The following is a 20,547-nucleotide window of genomic DNA, read 5'->3' on the forward strand; positions in this document are numbered from 1 at the left end:
CAATTTGCTATGTTGATTTGTCAACATGTCTCATGTCAGTCTCAGGTGACATTGGACACTACCACACTTGCCTGCCCTCTCTCACGAATTCTTTCATTCACATTCAATGTTGATGGTTGGTGTCTGTGTACACTAATGTTAATCCTCAGGTCCCAGGCAAGGGTCAGGTCTCACGTGAGCGTGGTTCACTGAAACACCTCTGTTACATCTACAGTACATACAACCTGCCTTGAAATAATGGAATAGCTATTGTATGTTGTAACTCTATCCCCTCTAACATCTCAGTGTGTGATGTGTCCTCCAGGTGTTTGGCCATGGGAAGGCCAATGGGGAGCCCACCTGGGCCCTGCTGCTGACCGCCTGTATCTGTGAGATAGGGATCCTCATTGCCTCCCTGGACGCAGTGGCCCCCATCCTCTCCATGTGAGTGTCTATGAGCGGGACCAGGTGTTGTTCCCCACCACAGGACCTTGCCTGGGAAAAACTCGGGGTCCTAGTTACAGCCTATAACTAGGGCCCAGATTTTTTTCTGGTCAGGTCACATGGCCAGGTAAAACTCCTGGCCCTATGTATGACTGCTGAAGTGCACTCATCCTGTACCAATATGGACTGTCTAATATGCACACTGTAAATATGATATATACTTCTGACAAGTGACAATTTAAATTTTGGCACTTAAGATAAAGTTAAACACATTCACTGAACAAAAATCTAAAAGCAACATGCAACAATTTCTAAGATTTTACAGTTACAGTTCATATAAAAAAAATCTGTAAATTTAAATGAATTCATTAAGCCCTAATCTATGGATTTCACATGACTAGGAATAGAGATGTGCATATGTTGGTCACAGATACATAAACAAAAAATAGGGGTGTGGATCACCAGCCAGTATCTGGTGCGACCACGATTTGCCTCATACAGCGCGACACAGGCTGTTGATTGTGGCCTGTGCAATGTTGTCCCACTCCTCTTCAATGGCTGTGTGAAGTTGCTGGATATTGGTGGCAGCTGGAACACGCTGTCGTGCACGTCGACCCAGAGCATCCAAAACATGCTCTGGTGAGGATGTAGGCCATGGAAGAACTGGGACATTTTCAACTTCCCGGAATTTTGTACAGATCCTTGCGACATGCATTATCATGCTGAAACATGAGGTGATGGTGGCAGATGAATGGCATGACAATGGGCCTCAGGATCTCGTCACGGTATCTCTCTGCATTCAAATTGCCATTGATAAACGCAATTGTTTTCGTTGTCCATAGCTTAAATGCCTGCCCATACTTAACCCCACTGCCACCATGGGGCACTCTGTTCACAATGTTGACATCAGCAGGTGAGCATTTGCCCACTGAAGTCGGTTACAACGCCGAACTGCAGTCAGTTCAAGATCCTGGTGAGGACAACGAGCACGAAGATGAGCTTCCCTGAGACGGTTTTTGATAGTTTGTGCAAAAATTCTTTGGTTGTGCAAACCCACAGTTTCATCAGCTATCCAGGTGGCTGGTCTCAGACGATACCGCAGTTCAAGAAGCTGGGCTGGTGTGGTTACACATGGTCTGCGGTTGTGAGGCCGGTTGGACGTACTGCCAAAATCTCTTAAACAACGGTAGACTGGTAGAGAAATTAACATTCAATTCTCTGGCAGAAGCTCTGGTGGACATTCCTGCAGTCAGCATGCCAATTGCACGCTCCCTCAAAAGTTGAGACAAAACGTGTGGCATTGTGTGGTGTGACAAAAACTGCACATTTTAGAATGACCTGTGTATATGATCATGGTGTTTAATCAACTTCTCGATATGCCTCACCTGACAGGTGGATGGATTATCTTGGCAAAGGAGACATGCTCACTAACAGTATAGCTAGAGGACTCCTGATAAATTATCAGGGTCCCGCTTTAAATGACGTTCAGCTTATACAGGCTTCATAATGTCTTCATAAGAACCACATAAATGTGTTACAAAGCATCTGTAACGGTAGGTCATGCTTTATAAAGGGTTCATAAATCTGGCATAACTGTGTGACATAATCACCCATGTCAAATGTGACATAACCCACTGTTTCGAATGTGAAATAAACATGTGCTTTATAAAGGGTGACGTGTTGTGCTGTAGGTGAAGTCATGTTAGTCACATTACACCTAATCTCGTTCCCAGACACTTCTGCCCAAATGCACGTACGGTCTGGTGGACCAACACATAAAACTTGGCCTTCATTAGTTATGGTTAGGTTTAAAATTTGAAATGGTGAAGCGTGATTCATCACTCCAGAGAAGGCATTTCCACTGCTCCAGAGTCTGACGGCGGTGAGCTTCACACCACTCCAGCCTACACTTGGCATTGCACATGGTAATCTTAGGCTTGTGTACAGCTACTCGGCCATGGAAACCCATTTCATGAAGCTCCTGACAAACAGTTCTTATGTTGACGTTGCTTCCAGAGGCAGTTTGGAACTCGGTAGTGAGTGTTGCAACCCGAGGACAGACAATTTTTACATGCTGCTCACTTCAGCACTCTGCGGTCCTGTTCTGTGAGCTTGTGTGGCCTACCACTTCGTGGCTGAGCCGTTGTTGCTCCTAGACATTTCCACTTCACAATAACAGCACTAACAGTTGACCAGGGCAGGTCTAGTCGGGGAAGATGGCATCCTATGACGGTGCCACGTTGAAAGTCACAGAACTCTTTGGTAAGGCCATTCTACTGCCAATGTTTGTCTATGGAGATTGCATGGCTGTATGCTCGATTTTATACACCTGTCAGCAGCGGATGTGGCTGAAATAGCCGAGTCCACAAATTTGAAGGGGTGTCCGCATACTTTTGTATATATAGTGTACTTTACTCAATAAGGTCTCTCTCGTTGAATTCTATGATCACTCCTACTAAGGCCAAGTTTGAATGGTTGATATCCCAGGCTTATACATATGTGCTGTGTGCGCAATAGCCTGGTGACGACGTTAGACCAAGAAACACTTATCTTGATAAGGAAATTGAAAGGGGCTTTCTTCTGGAAGTAAGTTACATGTTCCTCAGTACACAAACACACACACACACAACAATATAATGAGCCGTACCATGCAGTGAAGGGCCTAGGCAGGTTTTTGACACAACAATATAACCAGCCATACCGTGCGGTGCTAAGCCCAGTCAGGTCTTTGACACAACAATATAACAAGCCATACCATGTGGTGCTAGGCCCAGTCAGGTCTTTGACACGTTCACCTTCTCCCCCGCTGAAATATCAGCCACAAAATGTTGGCACCATTGTAACAGGTTGTAGTCAAGCCCTGGTCTCCAGCAGAACAGAAGAGGAATACGAATACTTTGTTTGAAGTGAGACACCTTCAGTCATTCATAACACATCCATAAAGACTTTGGTCATTCATAACACATCCATAAAGACTCTATATTGCATGTCACTGTAATTACTTTAAAGTCAGACCCCTTTGGTCATTTATAACACATACATAAATGCCTTGTATCATATGATGCTGTACTTACTATGAAGTCAGACACTTTTGGTCATTCATTACACATACAGTACCAGTCAAAAGTGTGTACACACCTACTCATTCAAGGGTTTTTCTTTATTTTGACTATTTTAGAATAATAGTGACAACAAAACTATGAAATAACACATATGGAATCATGTAGTAATGAAAAAAGTGTTTTTTTTTTTTAAAGTAGCCACTCTTTGCACACTCTTGGCATTCTCTCAACCAGATTCACCTTGAAATCTTTTCCAAGAGTCTTGAAGGAGTTCCCACATATGTTGAGCACTTGTTGGCTGCTTTTCCTTCACTCTGCGGTCCAACTCATCCCAAACCATCTCAATTGGGTCAATACAGGACTAAGATCGAATCGTACTACACATGCTCTGATGCCTGTCGGATGTGACAGGGCTTGCAACCATTACAGACTACAAAGGGAAGCACAGCCAAGAGCTTCCCAGTGACACAAGCCTACCAGACGAGCTAAACTACTTCTGTGCTCGCTTCGAGGCAAATAACACTGAAACATGCATGAGAGTACCAGCTGTCCCAGTAGACTGTTTGATCACGCTCTCCTTAGCCGTTGTGATTAAGACCTTTAAAAAGGTCAATATTCACAAGGCCGCAGGGCCAGACGGATTACCAGGACGTGTACAGTCGTGGCCAAAAGTTTTGAGAATGACACAAATATTAATTTTCACAAAGTCTGTTGCCTCAGTTTGTATGATGGCAATTTGCATATACTCCAGAATGTTATGATGAGTGATCAGATGAATTGATATTAATTGCAAAGGTCCTCTTTGCCATGCAAATTAACTGAATTCCCCAAAAACATTTCCAATGCATTTCAGCCCTGCCACAAAAGGACCAGCTGACATCACGTCAGTGATTCTCTCGTTAACACAGGTGTGAGTGTTGACGAGGACAAGGCTGGAGATCACTCTGTCATGCTGATTGAGTTCGAATAACAGACTGGAAACTTCAAAAGGAGGGTGGTGCTTGGAATCATTGTTCTTGGGCGCTTGCCCAAGAAAGTCCAGCAAGCGCCAGGACTGTCTCCTAAATTTGATTCAGCAGAAAATCACAGAAAATCACATTGTAGGATTTTTAATGAATTTATTTGCAAATTATGGTGGAAAATAAGTATTTGGTCACCTACAAACAAGCAGGATTTCTGGCTCTCACAGACCTGTAACTTCTTCTTTAAGAGGCTCCTCTGTCCTCCACTCGTTACCTGTATTTATGGCACCTGTTTGAACTTGTTATCAGTATAAAAGACACCTGTCCACAACCTCAAACAGTCACACTCCAAACTCCACTATGGCCAAGACCAAAGAGCTGTCAAAGGACACCAGAAACAAAATTGTAGACCTGCACCAGGCTGGGAAGACTGAATCTGCAATAGGTAAGCAGCTTGGTTTGAAGAAATCAACTGTGGGAGCAATTATTAGGAAATGGAAGACATACAAGACCACTGATAATCTCCCTCGATCTGGGGCTCCACGCAAGATCTCACCCCGTGGGGTCAAAATGATCACAAGAACGGTGAGCAAAAATCCCAGAACCACACGGGGGAACCTAGTGAATGACCTGCAGAGAGCTGGGACCAAAGTAACAAAGCTTGCCATCAGTAACACACTACGCCGCCAGGGACTCAAATCCTGCAGTGCCAGACGTGTCCCCCTGCTTAAGCCAGTATATGTCCATGCCCATCTGAAGTTTGCTAGAGAGCATTTGGATGATCCAGAAGAAGATTGGGAGAATGTCATATGGTCAGATGAAAGCAAAATATAACTTTTTGGTAAAAACTCAACTCGTCGTGTTTGGAGGACAAAGAATGCTGAGTTGCATCCAAAGAACACCATACCTACTGTGAAGCATGGGGGTGGAAACATCATGCTTTGGGGCTGTTTTTCTGCAAAGGGACCAAGACAACTGATCCTTGTAAAGGAAAGAATGAATGGGGCCATGTATCGTGAGATTTTGAGTGAAAACCTCCTTCCATCAGCAAGGGCATTGAAGATGAAACGTGGCTGGGTCTTTCAGCATGACAATGATCCCAAACACACCGCCCGGGCAACAAAGGAGTGGCTTCGTAAGAAGCATTTCAAGGTCCTGGAGTGGCCTAGCCAGTCTCCAGATCTCAACCCCATAGAAAATCTTTGGAGGGAGTTGAAAGTCCGTGTTGCCCAGCAACAGCCCCAAAACATCACTGATCTAGAGGAGATCTGCATGGAGGAATGGGCCAAAATACCAGCAACAGTGTGTGAAAACCTTGTGAAGACTTACAGAAAACATTTGACCTCTGCCATTGCCAACAAAGGGTATATAATAAAGTATTGAGATAAACTTTTGTTATTGACCAAATACTTATTTTCCACCATAATTTGCAAATAAATTCATTAAAAATCCTACAATATGATTTTCTGGATTTTTTTTCTCATTTTGTCTGTCATAGTTGAAGTGTACCTATGATGAAAATTACAGGCCTCTCATCTTTTTAAGTGGGAGAACTTGCACAATTGATGGCTGACTAAATACTTTTATGCCCCACTGTATATGTTGGGTCCATGGCCAGGAAACTCCCCAGACCTTAATCCCATTGAGAACTTGTGGTCAATCCTCAAGAGGCGGGTGGACAAACAAAACCCCACAAATTCTGACAATCTCCAAGCATTGATTATGCAAGAATGGGCTGCCATCAGTCGGGATGTGGCCCAGAAGTAATTGTACACCATGCCAGGGCGGATTGCAGAGGGTCAACACTGCAAATATCGACTCTCATCAACTTCATGTAATTGTCAATAAAAGCCTTTGACAGTTATGAAATGGTTGTAATTACAATTCAGCATTCCATAGTAACATCTGACAAAAATATCTAAAGTCACTGAAGCAGCAAACTTTGTGGAAATTAATATTTGTGTCATTCTCAAAACTTTTGGCTACGACTGTACTCCGAGCATGCGCTGACCAACTGGCAAGTGTCTTCACTGACATTTTCAACCTCTCCTAGTCCAAGTCTGTAATACCACATGTTTTAACCCTTGTGTTGTCTTAAGGGTCAAAAATGACCCGCCACTATGTTTAACAGCAGAGAATACCCCTTAAATGGTCTTTGTTCGACTTGAAATTTGATGACTTTTCCTAGATTGACCGCAGCATTAGAAAAAGTGAAACATAGCCTTTGTTCATGTTCCTTTGAAAGCTGTACACCACCAGTGTACAAATATTGTCTTTGGGTCATTTTTGACCCGGCAGTTATAAAATAATTTACACACCATAAAAACCATTAGATTATGTGTGCTACTGATTGAACTCAAACAAAACTAAAATTGTCTTGTGCATGTGCAGCATCTCCCCTCCACGACCACACACATGACTCAAGTTCACAGACAAAATAAATAAAAAATCATACAAAATAAACAACATTTCAGACTAAATAAAAATGTCTTGAAAGCATTGTTTACTAATGGGGAATGCAGTCAGAGGCTATAAAGCTGCTGCAGATGACAGTCCCCCCAGTTCTCTCTTTGCTGAAGCCATAATTGCGCATTTCAGTGCCCAACAGGTCATAGATCAAATTTTTTCAGATGTCCAGGATGAACAAGAGAACAATGATTTAGAAGAGGAGGTATCTGAAGAAGAAGATGTGGAAAAATACAACCCAGAGCACGATGCATCGTCTTTGGATGAAGAAGAAATCCCCCAAGCTGAAAGAGAGACATTTTTGTCAAAGAACAGCAAAATAACATGGTCCTTGTCACCATATGACAACCAGGGCAGGATGACAGCACAAAATGTCATATGGATGACCCCAGGGCCCACAAGACATGCAGTTTCCCATGCCCAGGATATCGCCTCAACATTCCACATGTTCATCACACCAGCCATCGAAAAAATCCTCCTGAAGACGACAAATTTGGAGGGTTTCCATAAATATGGAGACAACTGGAAAAGGATGGATGTGATGGATTTTCCGTGCCATGATGCCACTGGAAGTCTTTCACACTTTCTCAAGAATGCTAAGATTCGATAACCGTGAGTCAAGACCTGCAAGACGTGTGAGAGACAAATTGCTGGCCATACATAAGGTCTGGGAGAAGTGGGTGGAGCGTCTGCCATACCTCTACAACCCTGGGCCTGAAGTAACAGTGGATGAGCACCTGGTTCCATTCAGATGTAAATGCATATTTTCATATCTGTAATGTAAGTGATTTTCACTGTTCATTTTATTATGTATTGCTGTAATATCACTGATTTATGTGATTCTATTCTGTGACACTGATACTAATTACTGATAGTAATCTCTTTTGTCAAAAGGTCGCTGTCCTTTCCAGCAGTAGATGCCCAGCAAGCCAGCAGAGTATGGCATCAAGATATGGGTGCCCTGAGACGCACAATCCAGCTACGCTTCGAATATGCAAGTCTACACTGGGAAGCCGACCAGTGGAGGCCCGGAAAAGAACCAGGGGATGCTGGTTGTGCTTGATGTGACAGATGGACTGAGGGGGCACAATGTCACGTGACAATTTCTTCACCTCTAATGAACGCAGCCAGCAGCTCCTGAAGAGGAAGATCACCATGGTTGGCACAGTTAGAAAGAACAAGCCTGAGCTCCCCCCTGCACTCCTCGCAACAACGGGGAGAGAGGCCTTCTCATCAAAGTTTGCCTTCACCCCCACCACCGCTCTAGAGTCTTACCTCCCAAAGAGGAACAATAATGTGGTCCTCCTGAGCACACTGCACAAAACGGCTGAGATCAGTGATCGTGAGGACAGGAAGCCAGCCATCATCCTGGACTACAACCACAACAAAGGAGGCGTGGCAACCTGGACAAGGTGATTGGAACTTACAGCTGCAAGAGAATGACTGCCCGCTGGCCCCTGGTCATCTTCCATCACATCATTGATGTGTTCTCATACAATGCCTTCATGATATGGAACAACATCAACCCTACATGGAAGCCTGATAAGCGGAACAAGAGGAGGGTGTTCCTGGAGCAGCTGAGCAAGGCACTTGTAACCCCACACATTCAAAGAAGGGAGTGTCTCCCCCGCACAGCAGCCTCTGCAGCGCTTGTGAAAGCTGTTCAGGGTGCTGAATCTTGTCCTGATCCACCTGAGGCTTCAGCTGGGGCAGGCAAGAGGAGAAGATGCCAATTCTGCCCCCAAACAAGGATTGTAAAACAAATACTATGTCCTGCACATGTGAGAAATACATCTGCAAAGTCCATGCACACACTTGCATACTGTCCTACATGTGCTAATTAGAGTTGATTGATTTCTGTTCTTCACGTTTTTGTTTTGTATCTATTATCTTATTTTATTCTTATTTATTGTTGTTGTTTATACACCTTGTGGGTGGGGGCAATGGTTAAAAAATGGGAGAAGTCTAGTATTTTGTAGTTGAATTCCTCCTTGTACAGTATATAAGAATATATCACTATGTTGCCAAAAAAGTTCAATACTGTTATTGTTTCCCTTCAATAAAATGTATTCAAAACTACTTTCTGCCCATTTCTGCTACTTTCTTAGGCTATACACGTGATTTATTTTGCTAAAAAATATATGTTTACACCTATGCAGTACCTTTAGCAATAATAACAATGATAATAAACCTCTACTTTAGTCAAGAAAACAATTATGGCAGGTGTGTTGATTAAATGCAGTCTTTCTGCATTGGGAAGAGGGAAAACCCAGATATTCACAAAGTTTGTGATGAATGACAGGTTGTTTCTTCATGCAAAATAGATTTGGGGTTTAAAATTCAATTAAGCTGCTTTATTTTAGGGGTTTAGTGAAGGCGAGTCATTTTTGACCCTTAGGACACGAATGTTAAGACTACACAAGGGTTAAGCAGACCACCATGGTGCCTGTGCCCAAGAACATTAAGGTAACCTGCCTAAATGACTACCGACCCGTAGCAATCACGTCTGTAGCCATGAAGTGCATTGAAAGGCTGGTCATGGCTCACATCAACACCATCATCCCAGAATCCCTAGACCCACTTCAATTTGCATACCGCCCTCTCTATTGCACTCCACACTGCCCTTTCCCACCTGGACAAAAGGAACACCTATGTGAGAATGCTATTCATTGACTACAGCTCAGCGTTCAACACAGTGCCCTCAAAGCTCATCAATAAGCTAAGGACACTGGGACTAAAACCCTCCCTCTGCAGCTGGATCCTGGGCTTCCTGATGGGCTGCGCCCAGGTGGTAAGGGTAGGTAACAACACATCCGCCGCGCTGATCCTCAACACGGGGGCCCCTCAGGGGTGCGTGCTCAGCCCCCTCCTGTACTCCCTGTTCACTCATGACTGCACGGTCAGGCACGACTCCAACACCACCATTAAGTTTGCCGATGATACAACAGTGGTAGGCCTGATCACTGACAACGACAGACAGCCTATAGGGAGGAGGACAGAGACCTGGCCGTGTGGTGCCAGAACAACAACCTCTCCCTCAACGTGATCAAGACAAAGGAGATGACTGTGGACTACATCGACCGGGCTGCAGTGGAGCAGGTTGAGAGCTTCAAGTTCCTTGGTGTCCACATCACCAACAAACTAACATGGTCCAAGCACACCAAGACAATCGTGAAGAGAGCACAACAAAACCTTTTCCTCCTCAGGAGACTGAAAATATTTGGCATGGGTCCTCAGATCCTCAAAAGGTTCTACAGCTGCACCATCGAGAGCATCCTGACTGGTTGCATCACTGCCTGGTATGGCAACTGCTCTGCCTCCGACCGCAAGGCACTACAGAGGGTAGTGCGAACGGCCCAGTACATCACTGGGGCCAAGCTTCCTGCCATCCAGGACCTCTATAGCAGGCAGTGTCAGGAAGGCCCTAAAAATTGTCAGACTCCAGCCACCTTAGTCATAGACTGTTCTCTCTGCTACCGCACGGCAAGCGGTACCGGAACGCCAAGTCTAGGTCCAAGAGGCTTCTTAACAGCTTCTACCCCCAAGCCATAAGACTCCTGAACATCTAATCAAATGGCTACCCAGACTATTTGCATTTCCCCCCCCCCCCCTCTTTTACACCGCTGCTACTCTCTGTTGTTATCTTTGCATAGTCACTTTAATAACTCTACCTACATGTACATGTATGTAAGCCTCAACGAACTGGATCCTCCGCACATTGACTCTGTACCGGTACCCCCTGTGTATAGTCTCGCTATTGTTATTTTACTGCTGCTCTTTGATTATTTGTTACTTTTATTCCTTATTCTTATCCGTATGTTTTTAAACTGCATTGATGGTTAGGGGCTCGTAAGTAAGCATTTCACTGTAAGGTCTACAGCTGTTGTATTTGGCACATGCGACTAATACAATTTGATTTGATTTGATTATGTTCACACAGTTATCCCACATTTATGAACCCTTTATAGAGCATGACATAGGGTTATAGATGATTTGTGATACATTTATGTAATGTTTATCAAGGCTTTATGAAGGATTTACGAAGCCTTTATAAGCTGCATGTTATTTAAAGCAGGACCGCGATAAGTATCATTTTTGTCTTTATCTGTTGTCTAGTACTGTCTTTTTGCCCAGCTAGGGCCATCTACTTTAAGTGCTGCCTGTCTTCCCAGTAGCCTACTTGGTGTGTGAACTGCTGACTGCTCATAACTTGCAGATGATTGTTGACACATCAACAGCGATCAAGGGGCAGGGCAATTTGTGACTCGTTTTAGTAATCAGTGGCTGTATTGGAGGGGGCGTGGTTTCACCTCTTTGGAAAGTATTTAGACCCCTTGACTTTTTCCACATTTTGTTAGGTTACAGCCTTATTTGAAAATGTATTCCAAAAAAATTCCCCTCATCAATCTACACACAATACCCAAATACTGACGAAGCAAAAACTGTTTTTCAGACAATCTCGCTAATTATATCACATTTACTTAAGTATTCAGACACTCCCCCCATTTAAAAAAATAATAATTCCTGAACCAACAATTGCACTCTACATTTTGCGTCAGTATGTAACGTCAGTATGTAAGGCTAGGATTTACTATAGTAACATCTGACAATGGTTTTTATTTGGTTAAAAGCATATAAGCAACTTATAAGCGAGTAATTGGTGCCTTATAGACATACACGTTTCCAAATAAACAGAAAATGGATGTAAGCCACATTGTTGTCTCTCTCGCTTTTTGCCATGGCTGAAGGCTTTGTTTCTGTTATGTAGGTTCTTTCTGATGTGCTACATGTTTGTGAACCTGGCCTGTGCCTTGCAAACCCTCCTGAGGACGCCTAACTGGAGGCCACGCTTCAAGTTCTATCACTGGTGAGTCCCACAAAATCCCATCAAAAGGAACACATCCTAAGAGATGATACAAGGGCCTTGAATGTGTGTGTGTTGTGCGCCCGGCCCTTCGTCCAGTCGCATCAAACTGTATCGGGCAGTGCTGTGCTGAGAGAAATGTGAGTTTTTTTCTCAGCGCTGCCTGATATGCTCTGATGAGGCTGAAGGAAGAGCCAGCGCACACCAAGAATTGGAGTTGAGACGCACACACACTCTCATATACGTGCGTGCGTCTGTTTTTATACTGTTTCATGTACATGTATGTCTGCATGTGTACGTGCATGTGTGTGTGCATTCTGCACATGTGTGTAATCTAATCCTCTCTCTGTTTGTGTCTCTTTACAGGGCCCTGTCCTTCCTGGGCATGAGTCTGTGTCTATCGCTCATGTTCATCTGTTCCTGGTTCTATGCCATTGTTGCCATGGTGATCGCTGGCAGTATCTACAAGTATATTGAGTTCCATGGGTGAGTGTAGCGCGACCCATGAGACAGATTGGATTTGCTGGCTGTGTGTTTGTGTGTGTTTGTGGTGTCTGTGTATTGGGGGGGGGGGGGGGGGGGTTAAAATTCAGTCAAGCCAGTTAAAGGGGAAATGTGTCGATTGGGGTTGCCACTGTTTGGACAGCTTAGTGTTATGGCTTGCTGTGCTGAGACAATGGCTTGGGTTGCAATTACATGACTTGATGGTAAAGCTGGTTGAAAACAGAGCTTGGCTAACAACGACTTAGCATTCTGTCTGTAGGAAGAGATGCTATAAAGCATGACTTTTGCAGCGATGATTGATTTTTAGACAACTTTTTAAGCTAAGTTCTTTAAAGACCCATGCTCACACAATTCTTATGGCCCACTAAACCGATAGCCTACCGAACGGTGAAAATAGGTTAGACATTTAGAAGCCTGTGCAGTTGATTGAATAATAATGTTATAATATCGTCATTTTAATTTGTAATAGACATGTAATAACACATAGGCCTAGTTATTAGGCTTTTAATGGTGTAATAATAACTATGTAATACCATTAGTTGTGACATGATTGAATGATATAACCCTGGTGTTTGATTGTGTGACAGGGCGGAGAAAGAGTGGGGTGATGGGATACGAGGCATTTCTCTCAGCGCCGCCCGATATGCTCTGATGAGACTGGACGAGGGGCCGGCGCACACCAAAAACTGGAGGTGAGACGTGCACACACAGACAAACACAAACACACACACAGTGTACCAGACCTGGGTTCAAATCAGGGGTTCGAACCGGTTCAGGAAACAGAACTGAAAAACAAAAAATAATGACCTTTTCAGAGGAAGGGAACCAGATCCGGGAATGAAAGTGATCTCTATTGTTCTGGAACATAACAGTTATTTTAAGATATTGAGAACTGGTTTAATAATGTTAATTTTAGTTCCACAAATATTCATGATGTCTATTATATAATTTTGTAATTCAATGAAGTAATAATGCTAGTAATAGCCTAAACATATTCCAATTCACGTCATGCCATGATGTTCAGCGCCTTAAACCAAGTCCCCTCCATGTCCACCCCTCTCTCTTGTTCTCTACCTGTGAAATTTCAGTCGCATCTCGCGCCTGCACTTAGTTGACCAATCAACCATTTTATCCGTTCCACTGTAAGCTGCTCTAGCGACGCTAATTGGAGGAGTATTTCATGCTGAAAACCTCATATTTGTAACGGCTTTCGTTGGTGGAAAGAGAGGAGGACCAAAATGCAGCGTGGTACGTATCCCTAATATTATTTAATCGAGAATGAATACAAAATACAAAAGAACAAGAGAATAAATGAAAACCGAAACAGTACCGTATGGTGCAAACACTAACACAGGAAACAATCACCCACAAAACACAATAGAAAACAGGCTACCTAAATATGGCTCCCAATCAGAGACAACGACTGACACATGCCTCGGATTGAGAACCATACTAGGCCAAACACATAGAAATATAACAACAGAACAAAACATAGAAAAACAACATAGAATGCCCTGACCAACTAAAATAAAGACATAAAAAAGGAACTAAGGTCAGAACGTGACAATATTAAACAACAATGGTATTCGCTAAGTTGATGCTTTATACACTGAGCGTTTGAAACATTAGGAACACCAGCTCTGAAGTACTCAAAAGGGCCACTAGATGTCTTGTGATAGATTACATAAAATCCTTGAAAGATACCAAAATTCTAGTCATTTACTGGCAAACTTTGATTGTTTCCTGTAGTATACCCTTCCTTTCCAAGATCCAAGATCCAACTCCTGGTTCAAATTCTTGTGTATTTCAGTATCTGGTATTTAAAATACTTTTTTCTGTGTATTTGATTATTTCCAAAACAAATACTTGTATTTTGTATTTGAATTGTTATAATAATAAAATACTTTCCTAGAAGACTATTTGAAACCAAAAATATTTCAAATACCCTCAAATACTTTACATCCCATATCTTCCACCAACTACTGAAAATCTGTAAGGCACAAATTCCCAACACTGAGCAGAGTTGTTACTGAGTACCTGCATGTCCCAGCATCCTCTGCAGCTGTGGAGCGGCTTTTCAGCATTGGAGGGCGTATCTTCAGACCAGATCACTGCACAAACCCTGGTGTTTTAGAAATGTAACATGGCATCTTGTCCTCTTTCATGGGCTGTGTTGTTACGTTGTCTAATGATTGGAGACAGGTGCAGGAATACGAAATCGTTTAAAAAAAAATCTCCACCCAAACAAAAGAGCGAGGTGTAAACCTGTAAATAATACATGAGACGAGACCCGTAAAACAAGTGCACAAAAACACGAAGCATGGGAGCCGATACAATAGTACAGGTACTCACAGGACCAACGGACATGGCAACAATAACAGACAAGGACAATGATGAACAGAGGGCAAATATAAACCCTAATCAGGGGGAATGGGAACCAGGTGTGCGTAATGAGACAGTCCGGGGTTGGTGGTAATGAATCCAGTTCAGTGATGCCTAGAAAGCTGGTGACGTAGACCTCCGGAGCTGGTGAATGGAATGAGCAGCAGTACCGGGGGGGTGGGGATCCGTGACAGTACACCCCCCAACGCGCTGCACAAGCATCTGGACGATACCGGCCTCGGGGACGACCACAGGGACACGGTGCAGGTCGGTCAGGGCGCCGACGGTGAAAATCCCTGGTCAACGAAGCATCGAGGATGTCCACCACATGAACCCAGCACCGCTCCTCTGGGCCGTACCCATCTCAGTCGATGAGGTACTGGAGATGCCCCGCCCGATGCCTCAAATCCAGGACTTCACGGACCAAGTACACCGACCGTCCCTCGATGTCCAGAGGAGGAGGCGGGGGATCACTGGGTCCAGCCTCAGCGAGGTGACCAGGTACCACTGGCCTGAGGAGAGACACATGAAAAGTCGGGTTAATGCGGTAATCAGCAGGGAGTTGCAAACGGTACTTTACCTCATTGACCCTCCTCAGGACATTAAACGGCCCCACAAACTGCGGGCTCAGCTTCCAGCAGGGCAGGCGGAGGGGCAGGCGGAGGGTGGAGAGCCAGACCCGGTCGCCTGGAGAGAAGACAGGTGCCTCACTGCAGTGGCGGTCGGCCTGTTCCTTGTGCCGACCCATGGCCCGCTGGAGACCAGTGTGCGCAGCATTCCAGGTCTCCTCAGTGCGCCGAAACCACTCATCCACCGCAGTGGCCTCGGTCTGGCTCGGATGCCAAAGTGCCAGGGCCGGCTGATACCCCAACACCATGACACCCAGTGGTTCCATGAACGCTTTCCATATGCGTGAGGTGAACTGAGCTCCACGATATGACACAATGTCCTCCGGGATCCCGTAGTGCCGGAAGACGTGCGTAAAAAGAGACTCCGTGATTTGCATGGCTGATGGGAGCCCAGGCAGAGGAAGGAGGCGACAAGCTTCGGAAAATCAGTTCCCCTGGGAGTGGGGAAGGTCATTGACAAAGTCCACCGAGAGGTGAGAACAGGACAAGTACATTAGACTATCTAGTTTGAGAAACAGACGCCTCACAAGTCCTCAGCTGGCAGCTTCATTAAATAGCACCCGCAAAACACCAGTCTCAATGTCAACAGTGAAGAGGCGACTCCGGGATGCTGGCCTTCACAATCCTTCGATTGTATCACACATAATTGAACGAGATCTTCAGTTTCTTGCCAATTTCTCGCATGGAACAGCTATCATTTCTCAGAACAAGAATAGACTGACCAGTTTCAGAAGAAAGTCTTTGTTTCTGGGCATTTTGAGCCTGTAATCGAACCCACAAATGCTGATGCTCTAGATACTCAACTATTCTAAAGAAGGCCTGTTTTATTGCTTCTTTAATAAGGACAACATTTTTCAGCTGTGCTAACATAATTGCAAGAGGGTTTTCTAATGATCAATTAGCCTTTTAAAGTGATAAACTTGGATTAGCTAACGCAACGTGCCATTGGAACACAGGAGTGACGATTGCTGATAATGAGCCTCTGTACGCCTATGTAGATATTCCATAAAAAATCCGCTGTTTCCAGCTACAATAGTCATTTACAACATTAACAATGTCTACACTGTATTTCTGATCAATTTGATGTTATTTTAATGAAGAAAAAATGTTTTTAAAGTTAAAAAAATGACATTTATAATTGACATTGACAGGTAGTGTACATTCATAACTATTTTCAAAAACATACCAAATAACAATACATACTAAATTACAATATTTATTTGAAAATACTGTCTTTCAAATACTTCCAACAATATGTATTTGAATGAATGGTAACTCATGCCAATACTTTCCAAATAGTGTTTTCAAATACATTCCAATATTCAACTACTTGTTTTTTCAAAAGAAGCTTATCTGAATATTTGTTTGGAAATGTAATAAAACATTATTGAAATACCTAAAATAGTAATTTAACCCAGGTCTGCAGTGTACACAAATAAACCTACATAAATAAGCTACACAGGCCATTCCGTGTCACCTATCTAATTAACATTGAAATGAATGACATGTCTGTGCATGTGGAGCGTTCCATTTAATTAATTTTGAGCTACTGTCATGGTACAGAAAATAATAATTTTACAGACATACTCGTGATAACCTCAGTGCACTCTTGCTTCCTTTTCTCTCTCGTTATTTCACTTGTTCTCTACCTTTCTCACCTCTACTCTACTTACTTCCTCTCTTTCTCTTTGTCACCTTACTCTCCCTTTCAATCTTTCGAATCTCTGTGCTACACTTTAAATTCAACTCAAAATTCAACAATGGAATGACAGAAGTATACATTTTTGTTTTGACAAATCAACACGTTGAAACTCTTTCTCCTATTATTCCTTTCCTTCCTTCCTTCCTTCCTTCCTTCCTTCCTTCCTTCCTTCCTTCCTTCCTTCCTTCCTTCCTTCTTTCCTTCCTTCCTTCCTTCCTTCCTTCATTCCTTCCTTCCTTCCTTCCTTCCTTCCTTACTTCCTTCCTTCCTTCCTTCCTTCCTTCTGTGACTCCCTCTGTCTCACTCAAGGCCTCAGCTGCTGGTGTTGGTCAGTACGGACGTGGAGCAGAATGTGGAGCAGCCTCGTCTGCTCTCGCTGACCAATCAGCTGAAAGCGGGCAAAGGGCTGACCATTGTGGGCACTGCCTTGGCAGGCACCTACCTGGAGAACCACCCCCAGGCCCAGCAAGCAGAGCAGGTTAGATACAGTTGAAGTCAGAAGTTTACATACACCTCAGCCAAATACATTTAAACTCAGTTTTTCACAATTCCTAACATTTAATCCAAGTAAAAATTCCCTGTCTTAGGTCAGTTAGGATCACCAATTTATTTTAAGAATGTGAAATGTCAGAATAATAGTAGAGAGAATTATTTATTTCAGCTTTTATTTCTTTCATCACATTCCCAGTGGGTCAGAAGTTTACATACATTCAATTAGTATTTGGTAGCATTGCCCTTAAATTGTTTAACTTCGGGCAAACGTTTCGGGTAGCTTTCCACAAGCTTCCCACAATAAGTTGGGTGAATTTCGGCCCATTCCTCCTGACAGAGCTGGTGTAACTGAGTCAAGTTTGTAGGCCTCCTTGCTCGCACACACACTTTTTCAGTTCTGCTCACAAATTTTCTATAGGATCGAGGTCAGGGCTTTGTGATGGCCACTCCAATACCTTGACTTTGTTGTCCTTAAGCCATTTTTCCACAACTTTGGAAGTATGCTAGGGTCATTGTCCGTTTGGAAGACCCATTTGCGACCAAGCTTTAACTTCCTGACCGATGTCTTGAGATGTTGCTTCAATATATCCACATAATGTTCCTACCTCATGATGCCATCTATTTTGTGAAGTGCACCAGTCCCTCTTGCAGCAAAGAACCCCCACAACATGATGCTGCCAACCCCGTACTCTACAGTTGGGATGGTGTTCTTCAGCTTGCAAGCCTCCCCCTTTTCCTCCAAACATAACAATGGGCATGATGGCCAAACAGTTCTATTTTTGTTTCATCAGACCAGAGGAAATTTCTCCAAAAAGTACGATCTTTGTCCCCATGTGCAATTGCAAACTGTAGTCTGGCTTTTTTATGGCGGTTTTGGAGCAGTGGCTTCTTCCTTGCTGAGCGGCCTTTCAGGTTATGTCAATATAGGACTCGTTTTACTGTGGATATAGATACTTTTGTACCTGTTTCCTCCAGCATCTTCAGAAGGTCATTTGCTGTTGTTCTGGGATTGATTTGCACTTTTCGCATCAAAGTACGTTCATCTCTAGGAGACAGAACGTGTCTTCTTCCTGAGCGGTATGACGGCTGCGTGGTCCCATGGTGTTTATACTTGTGTACTATCGTTTGTACAGATGAACGTGGTACCTTCAGGCGTTTGGAAATTGCTCCCAAGGATGAACCAGACTTGTGGAGACCAACAATTTTGGCTGATTTATTTAGATTTTCCCATGATGTCAAGCAAAGAGGCACTGAGTTTGAAGGTAGACCTTGAAATACATCCACAGGTACGCCTCCAATTGACTCAAAATACGTCAATTAGCCTATCAATAGCTTCCAAAGCCATGACATAATTTTCTGGAATTTTCCAAGCTGTTTAAAGGCACAGTCAACTTAGTGTATGTGAACTTTTGACTCACTGGAATAGTGATACAGTGAATTACAAGTGAAATAATCTGTCTGTAAACAATTTTTGGAAAAATTACTTGTGTCATGCACAAAGTGGATGTCCTAACCGACTTGCCAAAACTATAGTTTGTAACAAGAAATTTGGGGAGTGGTTGAAAAACAAGTTTTAATGACTCCAAACCTAAATGTACGTAAACTTCCGACTTCAACTTTACTAGGCAGATCTCATGGCATCCCACTGCATATCACACAAACAGCACTACTCTCCGATCTGGACTGATTTAGACTTGATCCTGTGACTCTGTTCCAATGTCCACACTTGCGTAGCCGTACCTAAAATCAGTGTCACCACCGTCCATTTCACCCTTCAACTGCTGGGCAAGTTGTTGACCCTTACTGCCCTCTGTGGCTTAGTTGGTTCCCTTACACTGCTCTCACTCTCTTTCATCCCCTCCCCTCTCCTCTCTTCTATCCCTCCCCCTCTCCCTCCCTCTCTCCTCTGCCCTTCATTCTCTCTCTCACCCCCGCCCCCTATCCCCTCCAGTCTCTGCGTAAGCTGATGGAGACAGAGAAGGTGAAGGGCTTCTGCCAGGTCACCATCTCGTCCAACATGCGCGACGCCACCTCCCACCTGCTCCAGGCCAGTGGGCTGGGCGGTCTCATGCACAACACGGTGCTGGTCAGCTGGCCACGCAACTGGAAGCAGGCTGACGACCACCAGACCTGGAGGGACTTCATCGGTGGGTCACAAAGGGGGTCAAGGGTGGATGGTCAAGTAGGATGGGGGGAGTAGGAAAAACAAACACATTGTTTATCTAGGTTATTACTGTCTTATTACCATGTTACCTTTCTAAGTAAATTCTGGTCATTTTTGCACCGTACACTGAATCAGATCTGTCGGTTGAACTTTAAATCAGGATCTTTGGGGGATGTTGTAGACATATCATTGAAGATAATCCTTATATTTAGTTTTTTTGTACGCAACATTATCACTTTAATCCATATTGTACCTATACAGGATGGTACATGAACTATCAGATCTTCACAAGATCTTCCATAAAGGTTACTGAGTGATCATCAGACTCATATTAGATTCAATCCCCCCCTCTTCCCTCTCTGTCCTGTCCTGTAGAGCTGGTTAGGGAGACCACAGCCGCTCACCTAGCCCTGCTGGTGCCCAAGAACATCGCTGCCTTCCCGTCCAATGGAGAGCGCTTCTCAGAGGGCCACATTGACGTGTGGTGGATCGTCCATGATGGAGGCATGCTGATGCTGCTGCCTTTCCTTCTGCGCCAGCACAAGGTAGGCTGCCTACCACACGCCCACCCTGAGATATGGGTCGCATTGCATCGGCCATGTTTTAAATAGACATTATTAAACTCTATTTATAAACTCGGTGGTTCGAGCCCTGAATGCTGATTGGCTGACAGCCATGGCACATCAAACCGTATACATTTATTTTTACTGCTCTAATTACGTTTGTAACCAGTTTATAATAGCAATAAGGCACCTCGGGGGTTTGTGATATACGGCCAATTTACCACGGCTAAGGGCTGTGTCCAGGCACTCCACGTTGTGTCGTACATAAAGAACAGCCCTGAGCAGTGGTATATTGTTCATATTCCACACCCCCACGGGCATTATTGCTTAAATA

At 43.9% G+C, this 20,547-nt stretch overlaps 1 protein-coding gene across 5 annotated transcripts in view; it reads left to right on the forward strand.

Annotated features, from left to right (window-relative positions):
• Positions 1–20,547, forward strand: part of LOC129840644 (solute carrier family 12 member 5-like) — a 289,015-nt gene that overhangs the window by 241,048 nt on the left and 27,420 nt on the right. For all 5 annotated transcript variants that reach the window (XM_055908662.1, XM_055908671.1, XM_055908680.1 and 2 more), the window contains exons 13-19: positions 305–423; positions 11,682–11,780; positions 12,144–12,263; positions 12,869–12,973; positions 17,304–17,472; positions 19,438–19,633; positions 20,026–20,195. In XM_055908662.1, coding sequence (XP_055764637.1) covers positions 305–423; positions 11,682–11,780; positions 12,144–12,263; positions 12,869–12,973; positions 17,304–17,472; positions 19,438–19,633; positions 20,026–20,195 — 978 coding nt within the window. The remainder of the gene's footprint in view (positions 1–304; positions 424–11,681; positions 11,781–12,143; positions 12,264–12,868; positions 12,974–17,303; positions 17,473–19,437; positions 19,634–20,025; positions 20,196–20,547) is intronic.

The sequence above is a fragment of the Salvelinus fontinalis genome, chromosome 3, assembly GCF_029448725.1.
Source record: "Salvelinus fontinalis isolate EN_2023a chromosome 3, ASM2944872v1, whole genome shotgun sequence".
Classification (NCBI taxonomy): Eukaryota; Metazoa; Chordata; class Actinopteri; order Salmoniformes; family Salmonidae; genus Salvelinus; species Salvelinus fontinalis.